Source organism: Hypanus sabinus, chromosome 2, assembly GCF_030144855.1.
Source record: "Hypanus sabinus isolate sHypSab1 chromosome 2, sHypSab1.hap1, whole genome shotgun sequence".
Lineage (NCBI taxonomy): Eukaryota > Metazoa > Chordata > Chondrichthyes > Myliobatiformes > Dasyatidae > Hypanus > Hypanus sabinus.
Genome location: NC_082707.1, coordinates 169,792,330 through 169,805,300, shown reverse-complemented (window position 1 = coordinate 169,805,300; position 12,971 = coordinate 169,792,330). Strand labels below are relative to the sequence as shown.

The window sequence follows — 12,971 nt, the reverse complement described above, 5'->3', positions numbered from 1 at the left end:
AATGATTGTATACATTTTGAATTAATAAATGAAGATTTTATTTTGTTTCATTTTTCCCCTTTAGACTTTGCCTAGAGGCAGTGATCCACTATAAAGAAATGCTTGCCAATATATGGGACTGTCTTCCAAAGCATCTTCTTCTTAATATCAATCAACGAGCTGGAAGCAGTAACACATCTGGATCATGAGTTCTGCCAATATACTTACCACCTTAATCATTATAGTGTGATTTAGTTATTCTTTGTTCTAGCAGTGCAGAAGATGACTTGCTGAGGGTCAAAGAATCATGATTTTTTTTTTATTGGTACCTGTTTTTGCAGGTAGTTAAATGTTTTAATATGCTTGTGCATAAAAGAAATCTTAAATTTATTGATTTTTGTTTTGAATAAATGTCAAGCAAAAGGAAAATGTTTACTTCGTGATATCAGAGCAAACATTTATGCATACAAAAACCTTCAACTATAAGGTATGATTACATATTTGGTCTTTTCCCCCAAAAGAGGAATTCTATCTCATTGCTATTCAGCTTTTATTTAAAAATGGATTTTTCTTAATTAGAAAAAATCTTGGACATTTTACATAACACTTCAGGATCTGTGATTCAGCCAAAACTAGAAAGGTGCTTTGCTGGTGAGGCCAACAGTTATTGCCCATTCCCTTGAGAAGTGAGCCACTATCAAAGTTATAGACTTCAAACAGTAAAAATGCTTTCACAAGTGATGGTAAATTTAAGACATTTAGCTTTTTAACCTTGTGATATTTCTATTTCCATAACAGCTGTGTGATACACTGGATAACTTTCTCATGGTACTCTCCCAACAGCCTTGCCAATCAAACAGGTTGATTTGTCTTGGATGATGCATGTATTGTGCTGCTCTCACCAACAACTTCCTAATACTGTTTAATAAATGCTGCTTATTTTTTGCTTTCTACATAGTAAAAAGTGTCTCTCTATTGAATACCAAGCCTGCAGGATTAAAGTGGTAGTTTAATTTAAACTTTAGATTTGCACCCCAATTCTATTTCAAGTCAGTTGACCAATGATGACATTTATTTGAACTTTCAAGTTGAACCATATTTGTAATGCTGGTAAAACTATGAATACATGCTCTGTTACATGGGGATTCAAAAGTACTTTCAGCTGTTGAGTGTATCTCAAAAGGACAATGCTTTTACTCTTCCATTGTCTAATTAAATTTCACGTACTTACAAAAGAGTCTTCCTGTATACTAAAGTTGGAGAAGGCTGCAAATACAACAGCCAACATGCTGAGTGTTTCCAGTAATGTTATTTCAGATTTCTGTAGTTTTTGTTCTTTTTGGGTTACTGCATAATGTTGTGAATTATATGATAGAAATTATAACTACTATTTAGCAAATTCGTGAACTTTTACAAAATGCAAATAGTACATAAGGACTATACTTCACTTAAATTGTGAAATATTCAAGTAATTTAAGTATTTTCTATTCAACTTGTTCCTTATCAGTATGATTAAACCTTTTGGTATTTAAAAATAAAATTTGTTTTATTTTCCTGTTTTACTATCTGAGAAATGTTTGTGATTGGGTGCTTAATCACAATTAGATCAGTATGCCAGGGTTCACCTTGAATACTGAGATAGCAAATCACAAAAATGGTGGAACCCCACACCACAGGTTCTCCTTCAAGGTCAACAGTGAAAGAAAAATTCTGGTCCATGTTTGGTGAGTTTATATAATTTTCTGTAGCCTGTAGTAATGGCATCACTGCTACAATGCACGTGTTTGTACTATCTGCTTCAGTAATTAAGTCAACTTCAGGCAACATAAGTGGCTTTTTAATTAACCACACCCAATGACAAGCACTTAATGTAATTTTTAAAAAAATCCCTCCCCATGTTCAAAAATTGCTTTTAGCTTGTACTTCATTCATAAACAGAAGGCTCTGATACCAACACAACAAAAAGTGGCTGATATTTCACAGACAGGCTCCTGGATAAGTGCTTGTTCAATAATAGCCTTTATTTTGAAATTTACAGTATCAAATTAAGTTTCATTCAGTTATAATTTAATAAATTTCTTGTAAAGTAACTCGTTTTTATAACCAGATATGTAATACTTCCCTGGACCGTCCTCGGAGCACATCTTAATTCAAGGAAATTCTAGGTGTTTATTTCCGCTTGTTTGCTAATAAATTAGGTGCTGAGACTTTCACCTTTCCGGGAATGTTCCTTGACAAGTCAGTTTCCTAAGTGTGTATACAAAAGAAAGTACTTAGCTGATAGCATATTCATTCATAGAACCAAAAAAATTAACTTTTCCAATAATTTTGAACTCTGTGGTACCACAGGATTATTAAACTTGTGCATGATTTTGAAGTGAATTGCTACTTGTACCCTGTTGAAACTGAAGTAGAACCATGTACACTTGAACATTAGGAGTAAAAATAGTTAAAGACCAACTTTGATCCTTAAACAAAATATATACATCTGCAATTTTATAATAAAATTAGAACTTATTGAGCTTTAATTCTGCTACATTAAGTTGGCAGCATGTATGCATTCATCAAATTCAGTTTATTTCGATGTCTATTTAAAATACCTTGTTTCAGAACATCTAGATTCTTGATTAATTTTATAGCTGCCACATAATTTATAATCAGTGATTTGATAGTTAATTAAAAACACTCACCAGCAGTAAACAAATATTTAATAAATTTGTTGTGCATAAAAACAAATAAATTACCTTCACGCTTCGTAATAGATCTTTTTCCCGTTGCAAGGCTTCTTTAGAATGCAGGAAATTGTGCAAGGCAGTTTTGGCCGCTAAAGAACAAAATCAAAAACTATTTTATGTTGGCTATTTGAAGTTAACTTATAGAGAAAACAATATCAATAGCTTTACAAACCTTTCCCTTTCTTCTGTGTGCCTGGAGTGAGTTTTACCTTGTACCTAAAGTGGAAAAGTACAGAAAAAATACTTTTTTGTATAGACTTCAAATAAACACCTTATACTTGAATATTTGAACCAGCCCCAAAATGTGAAAGAAGCATCAAAACAGTACAAAGACTGCAGATGAAAAAGTGTAATTGAGAATAACAAATGCAACCATTAGATTGACTAAAATACAAGTCAGAGATGCAGTTTTCTGACACCATGTTCTGTTGTGTTTTTTAAGCCTTTTTCATTTCATTTCTAGTTGGTACTCAAGAGTTAGATCTTGCTTTCTCCCTTTCAGCCATGAGAGCTGTTACCAGATTTCGGACAAGGCCACCACCAAATCTGTTTTAGATACAGTACCAGCTCAATTCTCTCCTTCCTTGCTTCCTCCATGCAAGTGTGAATTACCACCACTAGGATACCCTGAACTTTTTTACATTTAGGCTTTTCCTACTAAATGTAGGAAATGATTGTGCCTAAGCCAATTTCATAATCAGCAATTTCCCCATTTAGTCAAACACACAAAACCATCAACCACCCAGTTACACTAATCCTACATGAATTCCATTTTCCTTTTAATTATATTCATCACCCATAAATCAGAGGTAATTTACAATGGCCAATTAACCAAACAACCCTTGTGTCATTTAGACCTGAAGTACCTGTGCAGAAACTCATACAGTCACAGAATGTGTAATTTCCATACAGCAGGAGATGCCAAGATTCTGGTTCAAAGATGAGAATGAACCAATTAGTGAACAACATATAATTTAATTACTGACTTTATATTTCTAACTTCCACAACTTGGATATCTATAACAATTTAAGAAAGCTCTTAAGATATAAAACTCACTTGAAGTTGGTCATGGCAGTGTAGGGAGCACAGAATGGAATGGAAAACAGCAACACATCATCAGGGTGAGGTTGGCCAGTTAATGAACTCAGCAAATTCTCACTCTCCTAAACGATAAACATTTATGAAACAATTATTTCAATTTTTACCGGTAACTTTACAAATCTGATGTGCAAATTGTTCTGACCATTGCATTGTTCACACAGCTATTTTACATGTGATTCTGGAAGTATAATATTGACAGCAAAATCATACTATTTCTGATTCCTTTTGGAGGAATGTGAACATAAGGACGTCAAAGGAATAAATAATGGGATAATAGTGATAAATAATGTCCTTATGTTCACATTCCTCCACTAGTTCCATGAATAACTTGATCTTTACCTCAAGAACTCCACATTCTTCCAAATCAGATCTCCTGCTCCCTAATACTCCCTTCATCCCAATTTTGGCTAGTGTGTCACATATTTCATATCTCCGGTAAAGACTGAACATCTTTGTAATACTTCCAATTATCTCTTGATTTTCTTTGTTACTTCATAACATCCTTCACATTTCTCCCACATTTTAGAGTTTGCAGTGACTTTTACTCATTTTTCAGCCAAACAACCGTTTTCTGTCTATTTAATTTAATGGGCTTAATTTCATCAGAGAGCCTATTTAAAACTGAAGCATAATGCCCAATTTATTTTTGTGTTTAAAATAATTATGCAGTTAGTGACAAACAGCTCGGCATGGATATGATAGCCTTGTTTCTGTGCTGTACAACTCTATGATAACAGCAGGTCAGAAGCCAGGTACCCTATGGTGAGTAACCTGCTACTGACTTCTCTGAGCTTGTTCCGGTCTATACTGGCATAAGGGAAGAGAATAATGGAATACACCATGCGCCTGGATGAATGCGACTCCAACAGTACAACCAGAAAGCATTCGTATAAAGTAATCCATGTACTTGTTCAAATATGTTAAAACATTCTTTACCACCACAGCTCTAAGGCTGCATTCCATGCAATCTGCAAATGCACTGCCCTGCTTGATAAGGCTTCCTCTTGCATGATGGCGACAAACATGGGCTGCCTCCAATACCCATGATCTTTATCTTAAGGTTAAAGGCATTAGTTGTCAGGGAATACTGGCCCAACTCAAACAACACTTCCATTTCATTGGGCCTAAATACTAGAACTATTTTTACCCAATGTTCATTCTCTCATTCAAATCAATATTGAATTCCCTTAATGATTAAAAAATCATCTTGGCCTTAAGTATAAATAAGGATTCTGCCCTCACAGTGCTCCATGCAGGGAGCTCCATGGATCTGGAACCCTCATAATCTTCCTCATCTCAGCATTAAATGTGGGCACGCACTTCTGAATTCTGGGAAAATGTCTTCTAGTTCTGGACTTAACCATGAGAGGAAACATCTTTTCAGTATTAATATTACATGGGTCCATAAGATTCTTGGTAGAATTTTATTAATGGTATATAAGGTCTGTGGTTACATAAAAGCAGGTCACAGGATCAGCATGACTTAATTGAAAGATGAAACACTCACTAACAGCATTGTTTTGGTACCAGTTAACTTTCTTTCAACCACCTCCCCCCCACTAACTTTTAAGAACTTAATTAGATAATGAATGTCCTACCTCAGATGCCTGCAAGTCTTGCTCGGGTTCCTCCTGGTTCCAAATGATAATAAAATAATACAAATATTAATAGAATACACTTATTAGCAAATGAATGTATAAGCTACCAAATAAAATCACTTGGAATCAAAACTCAATGAGACTACTGTGCTTTACCTCTTGTTGATCTTCTACTGGAGTCCCCTCCAGAGTAACTTCTGCCATATGATGTGTCACAGCCTCTAGATCGTGTACTTTGCTTTGGATATTACTTGCTTCTTTCAAAGTTTGCTTTTTCTCCTGTTGTTTTTTAAGTGGTTCTTTTGTTTTCCCTTTTTTCCCTTTCCTAACCTTTTCATCTTTACTTGGTCCTGCTGACTGAATTCAGGTAATATAAATTAAAATTTGAGCATTAAATTTAAAAACAGAATCTGCTTTTTCCATTGATGCAAATTTATCCTTACCCCAAGTAATTTCATCATTAATTCACGATCCTCCTCATCTTGATCTTTATATTTTTCTTTAATTTTCTTCAGTTTAGCCTTAATTTTGCAAAACAAAGTAATAACTTTTAAGACAGCAGGAATGCATGATAATAGCCAATTACATCTTCAATGGACTAATATTAGCAAAATTTACACCGATCAGAATGATTTACATTGTCTCTGTATACACCTTTAATTATGTTTTTCAGGTATTGTGCTTAACGCTGGTACTGAAGCAAGTCACATTTAGCACAATTAAGTTTAAAGTAATGCTCCCTTTGTTCTTCCCTACTGTGCTTCAGCACAGCCAAGGTGTGGCTTTTCAAAATGAGATTTAAGGCTTTAACGCTAAAAAACCCCAGAAATTAATAAAAACATTAAAAATTCATACAATAGAAACATAGTAAGACGACAGAACATTTTTTCATCCCTCTAAACTGGAGGAGGCTTTTACATGTGTACCAAAATAATTCAATATTTGGAAAAAAAAGGGTCAGAACCAAAGAAACTTCCACCAGTGCTTTCCCTGAACTGAAATCTCTGTGAAACTTATTAGCTGTGACATTTTCAATGGACATTTCCAGCATTGACATTTCATTTTAATGTCTGTATTTCATGTAACATGAAGACTAGAGGATCCATGTCGCTATGAATATTTGTGCAAAAATTCTTATAGAGTATTACAAATCACTAAACAGGAATTATTTAAAGCAAGGCCTCTAAACTTTTTACTCTTTACCTTTTGTCCCCTCTTCAATGGCTGTTGGGAAGATGATTTTTTAGTATCTTGGTCCTCCATAGATGTTTTGCTGGATTCAGGTTGAATTGTTTGTTCTAAGCTTTCATTTTCACTCTTCTTCTTCTTTTTCAGTTCTCTGGAACACATTAAAAAAGTGTCTTTCTGCACCAGGTAGCATAAATTTGTAAGTAGCATGTAGATTAAATCGCATCCCTTCTCTGATAACTGAAGGAGCTGTTCTCTCTGGGGTAACACTGATCTACTCCCTTTCTTCCTGGCACCTTCCCATGTACCCGAAGGAGATGCATCACCTTTTCTTTTACCTTCGTCCTTCCCTTTGAAATGGGATTCCAAATATTCTTTCACCTGTATTTCTTACAACTTAGTCATTCAGTGCTCACAATGTTATCGCTACAAGGGAGAAAACAAATGGAGAAAGGGTAACCACTTTGCAGAGCATGTCATATTCTGTCAGCAAGCATGACCCTAAGCTCTCAGATGCCACTTACTTCCCATATTACTAAGCTATTCAGATGAAGCCCAATGGAATTTGAACAATGGCACTACAGAAGTGTAGAGGTTAGCATGATGATAGTGAGTCAGAGTTCAATTCCGGCGTCCCCTAAACAAGTTTGTACATCCCTTCCTGTGCGCATGGGTTTTCTCCCACAATCCAAAAACATACCGGTTTACCCTCTACTTGAAAGCCCCAATCCCACTCCCCCCATTTCTGTAAGCCTCTACCAAATTTACAGATCTGTTTTATCACCAATTTTAAACACAGCAGATTCTGGAAATCCAGAGTAACACATACAAATCATGTTACTCTGAACTTCCAGCAGCTGCAGAAACTAAAAAGGAGGACCACAAAGGTAATAATCTCTGGATTACTACCAGTGCCACGTGCTAGTCAGAGTAGAAATAGGAGGATATTTAAGATGAATACGTGGCTTGAAAAATGGTGCAAGGGGGAGGGATTCAAATTTCTGGGGCATTGGAACCAGTTCTGGGGGAGGTGGGACCGGTATAAACAGGACAGTCTGCATCTGGGCTGGACTGGAACCAACGTCCTAGGGGGAGCGTTTGCTACTGCTGTTCAGGAGGCTTTAAACTAATGTGGCAGGGGGATGGGAACAAGTGCAGAGAGACAGGGGTGTAAAATGAGGGTAGAAGCAAAAAGTAGTAAGGTGAAAAGTAAAAGTGGCAGGCAGGCAAATCCAGGGCAAAAAGAGCCACTCTTCAACATAACTGTATAAGGGCTAAGAGTGTTGTAAAAACAAGCCTGAAGAAACATATAAATTAGCAAAAAAAAGCAGCACACCTGAGGACTGGGAGAAATTCAGAGACCAGCAGAGGAGGACAAAGGGCTTAATTAGGAAAGGGAAAAAAGATTACGAGAGAAAGCTGGCAGGGAACATAAAAACTGACTGTAAAAGCTTTTATAGATATGTGAAAAGAAAAAGATTGGTCAATTGCAGGTCCTTTACAGTCAGAAACAGCTGAATTGATCATAGGTAACAAAGACATGGCAGACCAATTGAATAACTACTTTGGTTCTGTCTTCACTAAGGAGGACATAAATAATCTTCTGGAAATAGTAAGGGACCGAGGGTCTAGTGAGATGGAGGAACTGAGGGAAATACATGTTACTAGGGAAGTGGTGTTAGGTAAATTGAAGGGATTAAAGGCAGATAAATCCCCAGGGCCAGATGGTCTGCATCCCAGAGTATTTAAGGAAGTAGCCCAAGAAATAGTGGATGCATTAGTGATAATTTTTCAAAACTCCTTAGATTCTGGATTAGTTCCTGAGGATTGGAGGGTGGCTAATGTAACCCCACTTTTTAAAAAAGGAGGGGGAGAGAAACCGGGGGAATTATAGACCAGTGAGTCTGACATCGGTGGTGGGGAAAATGCTAGAGTCGGTTGTCAAAGATGTGATAACAGCACATTTGGAAAGAAGTGAAATCATCAGACAAAGTCAGCATGGATTTGTGAAAGGAAAATCACGTCTGATGTATCTTAGAGAATTTTTTGAAGATGTAACTAGTAGGGTGGATAGGAGAGAGCCAGTGGATGTGGTATATTTAGATTTTCAAAAGGCTTTTGACAAGGTCCCACACAGGAGATTAGTGTGCAAACTTAAAGCACACGGTATTGGGGGTATGGTATTGATGAGGATAGAGAATTGGTTGGCAGACAGGAAGCAAAGAGTGGGAGTAAACGGGACCTTTTCAGAATGGCAGGCAGTGACTAGTGGGGTATGGCAAGGCTCAGTGCTGGGACCCCAGTTGTTTAAAATATATATTAATGATTTAGACGAGGGAATTAAATGCAGCATCTCCAAGTTTGCGGATGACACGAAGCTGGGCGGCAGTGTTAGCTGTGAGGATGCTAAGAGGATGCAGGGTGACTTGGATAGGTTAGGTGAGTGGGCAGATGCATGGCAGATACAATTTAATGTGGATAAATGTGAGGTTATCCACTTTGGTTGCAAGAACAGGAAAACAGATTATTATGTGAATGGTGGCTGATTAGGAAAAGGGGAGATGCAACGAGACCTGGGTGTCATTGTACACCAGTCATTGAAGGTGGGCATGCAGGTACAGCAGGCGGTGAAAAAGGCAAATGGTATGTTGGCATTCATACCAAAAGGATTTGAGTACAGGAGCAGGGAGGTTCTACTGCAGTTGTACAAGGCCTTGGTGAGACAGCACCTAGAATATTATGTGCAGTTTTGGTCCCCTAATCTGAGGAAAGACATTCTTGCCATAGAAGGAGTACAGAGAAGGTTCACCAGATTCCTGGGATGGCAGGACTTTCATATGAAGAAAGACTGGATCAACTAGGCTTATACTCACTGGAATTTAGAAGATTGAGGAGGGATCTTATTGAAACATATAAAATTCTAAAGGGATTGGACAGGCTAGATGCAGGAAGATTGTTTCCGATGTTGGGGAAGTCCAGAACGAGAGGCCACAGTTTAAGGATAAAGGGGAAGCTTTTTAGGACCAAGACGAGGAAAAGCTTCTTCACACAGAGAGTGGTGAATCTGTGGAATTCTCTGCCACAGGAAACAGTTGAGGCCGGCTCATTGGCTATATTTAAGAGGAAGTTAGATATGGCCCTTGTGGCTAAAGGGATCAGTGGGTATGGAGAGAAAGCAGGTACAGGGTTTTGAGTTGGATGATAAGCCATGATCATACTGAATGGTGGTGCAGGCTCGAAGGGCCAAATGGCCTACTCCTGCACCTATTTTCTACGTTTCTATGAATCTGTATCTGGTGCTCCCAATGCAGCATCAATGAAACCTGATGTAGACTGGGAATTGCTTTATCGATCACCTTCACTGTATCCGTAACAAGCAGGATTTCCTCTTTTAATTCCAATCCCTACTCCCACTCTGATATGTCAGTTCATGGCCTCCTCTAGTGCCACAATGAGGCCGCTCTCATTTGGAGGAACATCACATCATATGCCATCTGAGTAGCCTCCAACCTGAACATCGATTTCTTTAACTTACAGTAAATTTTCCCCCTACCTGTTCCCCCTTCTTCCATTCCCCACTCTGGCTACCCGCTGGTGGCTCTCCTCCTTTCCTATCTTCCATGGTCCACTGTCTTCTCCTCTCAGAATCCTTCTTCTTCAGCCCTTTACCGTTTTCATCTACCACCTCCCAGCTTCTTACTTCATTCTCCCCCCCCCACCCCCATCCGCTTAGCTTCGCCTATCACCTTCTAACTTGTACTCCTTCCCCGGCCCCCATCTTTTTAATTCTGGCTTCTTCTCCCTTCAGTCCTGAAGAAGGGCCTCAGCCCAAAATGTTAACTGTTTAATCCTTCACATGGATGCTACCTGACCCACTATGTTCTGCCAACATTTTGTATGTGTTACCATCACAATCATTTAATCTTCCCTGTCCTCCATTTCATCAGAAGCCTTCACTTTTGTTCTCTCCACCTCCACCCCTTCCTCTGCACCGATGCTGCTTAACTGCTAGTAATTTCCAGCATTTTCCATTTCAGATACTGTATTACCAATTAAATCTACTCTTTCCTGATCATTAAATATCTTACCTGATATTAAATCTTTATATTGGATTTCTAAGTATTAATTTTGTTCATAAAATTAGGATGCCAAAAAGCATCAATCTTGAGCACAAAAAATGTAATTATCCAGATCTTGGTTTAATCCTGCGGACTATGGAAGAAAACTTTATGGCAAGTACACTAAGTCTAATCAGTGAAACACAGATTATTCAATCATACTGATGTTTATTGTTTAAGAACTAGAAAACCTTAAAGTCTATGACAAATTTTGAGTTATTTTTAATATTTTTTTAATAAGATCAAACCTGAAAGGGTACAAAGGAGATGTATGAAAATGGTCAGAATTTGAGCTGCTAGTTAGATCACACAGACTGAGTTAACGTCATACAGCATGGGAATGGGTCCTTTGGACACTCACTCCACATAGACAGCAAGCATTTTATAAATATTGACTAAGACCTTGTTTTATTCTCTCCTTATTTCAATCAGCTCCCACTCGATCATACAATTCACCTACACATTACAAGCAATTAACCAACCAACCTGTGCAATTCTAAGATCCTGGGAAAATATGAGTGCCTGCAAAAAACCCATGCAGTCACTGGAAGAATGTGTATGCTCCACATAGAATATTTTATTAAAAAGTTGTGTGAAAAACGATATAACTTTGTATATATAATTATTAAACTGGATGGATTTAAAATAATTAGTATGAAGACTGAAAGGAATTTGCTAGGAATTATTTTCAGCCAAAGGATTGGTGGGTCTGTAATGTAAATTTCTTTAATTCTGATTTATTTACTAACCAATGGTTAATTTTTATTTAATTTCCAAAATTCTTAATTCATACTCACTTTCTTTCTTTTGCTGATAGGTGTTTACGACTTTGTGACCTTCCATCAATCTGCAGAAATACAACAAACTTTTACAATAACATCTCTAAATTAAAGTCCAACAACTAACTTCTAAATCTAAAAATATAAGTGAAACGAAGTGTAGGAGAAACTTACGATTATAAAATAGTGTTAAAATATATAATCAGGCTTAAAAAGCAATCAATAAAAATACCGAAGAGAAGAAATTGTTCAAAATCTCTCCCATCTCCCTCAGCTCCACACATAGCTGACCACTCTGATTCTCTAAGGGGCCAATTTTATCCCTCACTATCCTCTTGCTTTTAATATAACTTGCTTTTAATTTAACTTAACACATCAGCAAAAGAAATTTGACAATGCAGATAACCAATAAGATACATTTTGGGGGGGGGGGGAGAGAGAAGATGAGAACCTATGATTTTCTCAGTGTCCCCTTCCCCTATCATCCTGGTCAATTCAATCCAGTGCAAAGCAGGAATAATCAACTAGCCATAACTGGGAGAGGACTTAGACCTAGGAAAAGTAGTAGGGCTGGTTGAGTTTATTGTGATAGAGTGGAGCAAAGCGATGAAATGTAGTTAAAAACAGAGTGACTTCCTCCAATCTAATTCAATAAAATCAAGGTTGATTCTGTGTCTCACCAATTTTCAAACCAATTCCCAAATCGCTGGTTTCAGCTGCCAAAAAATCTTAATCTGTCTTCAATATTTGAGCATCCAAAACATTTTGGGGTAGAGTTCATAAACTTTACAACTCTCTGACTGAAGTAATTTCTAATCTTAATCTGGTAACTAACCAGAGATCTTCTCTGGTGATTCTCCAAACCATGTCAACACTCACTCAACATTAGCTCTGTCAATTTCTTTCTAAATTATACGTTTCACTGAGGTGATCTTTCATCCCTTCAAACTCCAATAATTGTAGGCCAACCTTACTGAGAGTCACCTCAAAGAACAACTCTCTCATATTAGGTAACACATTTAAGAATTTGACACAGCACCACCTCCAATGTAAACATTGCCTTCCCTTAGGTATGAAGAACTCGGGTCCTGGGTGCAACAGGAGATTCAATCTACATCCTGTCACTATTCTATATTAAAATGTATGACTCTTAAAACAACTCAGTTAGGAAATAGATCATGTCATACATGTTAACAGATCTAGTCCACTAGAAAGTCTTCAAGTTAGCATAAGAAAAGGAAACATCTCCCTATGGACAGATGCATTTTCTTCCCTCAAATATCAATTATCATTTTACTGGATCCAAAGATTGGAAAAGCATTGGTTTAAACATTTTACATATTCAAAAGAAAGCTTGGAGTATTGTTTAAGAACTTAGTTTTGCCAGTTGCACATAAATATCTGGTCATCTGTTAAATTTTATTTCTGCATTCATCCAAATGCAGGGAAACATTTCAGGTTTTCCTTTAACT

General features: G+C 37.1%; 2 protein-coding genes across 4 annotated transcripts in view; one reads left to right on the top strand and one right to left on the bottom strand.

The window, feature by feature from the left end:
- The window catches only part of klhdc2 (kelch domain containing 2), a 54,075-nt gene extending 52,537 nt beyond the window's left edge, over positions 1-1,538 (top strand). The window contains exon 15 of one of the 2 annotated variants that reach the window (XR_009509743.1): positions 65-147. Coding sequence is in view for 1 of the 2 variants with exons in the window: in XM_059959383.1 (XP_059815366.1) it covers positions 65-188 (124 nt within the window). In the remaining variant the exon portion in view is untranslated. Of the gene's footprint in view, positions 1-64 lie in introns of both variants that reach the window. The other variant, XM_059959383.1, reaches the window with a different exon arrangement.
- A 444-nt stretch (positions 1,539-1,982) lies between these two features.
- Positions 1,983-12,971, bottom strand: part of LOC132386930 (ribosome quality control complex subunit NEMF-like) — an 88,775-nt gene continuing 77,786 nt past the window's right edge. For both annotated transcript variants that reach the window (XM_059959294.1, XM_059959290.1), the window contains 9 exons: positions 11,518-11,567; positions 6,618-6,753; positions 5,858-5,935; positions 5,571-5,771; positions 5,415-5,447; positions 3,772-3,878; positions 2,887-2,930; positions 2,724-2,803; positions 1,983-2,226 (listed from right to left, as the gene is read on the bottom strand). In XM_059959294.1, coding sequence (XP_059815277.1) covers positions 2,149-2,226; positions 2,724-2,803; positions 2,887-2,930; positions 3,772-3,878; positions 5,415-5,447; positions 5,571-5,771; positions 5,858-5,935; positions 6,618-6,753; positions 11,518-11,567 — 807 coding nt within the window. In that variant the 3' untranslated portion in view covers positions 1,983-2,148. The remainder of the gene's footprint in view (positions 2,227-2,723; positions 2,804-2,886; positions 2,931-3,771; positions 3,879-5,414; positions 5,448-5,570; positions 5,772-5,857; positions 5,936-6,617; positions 6,754-11,517; positions 11,568-12,971) is intronic.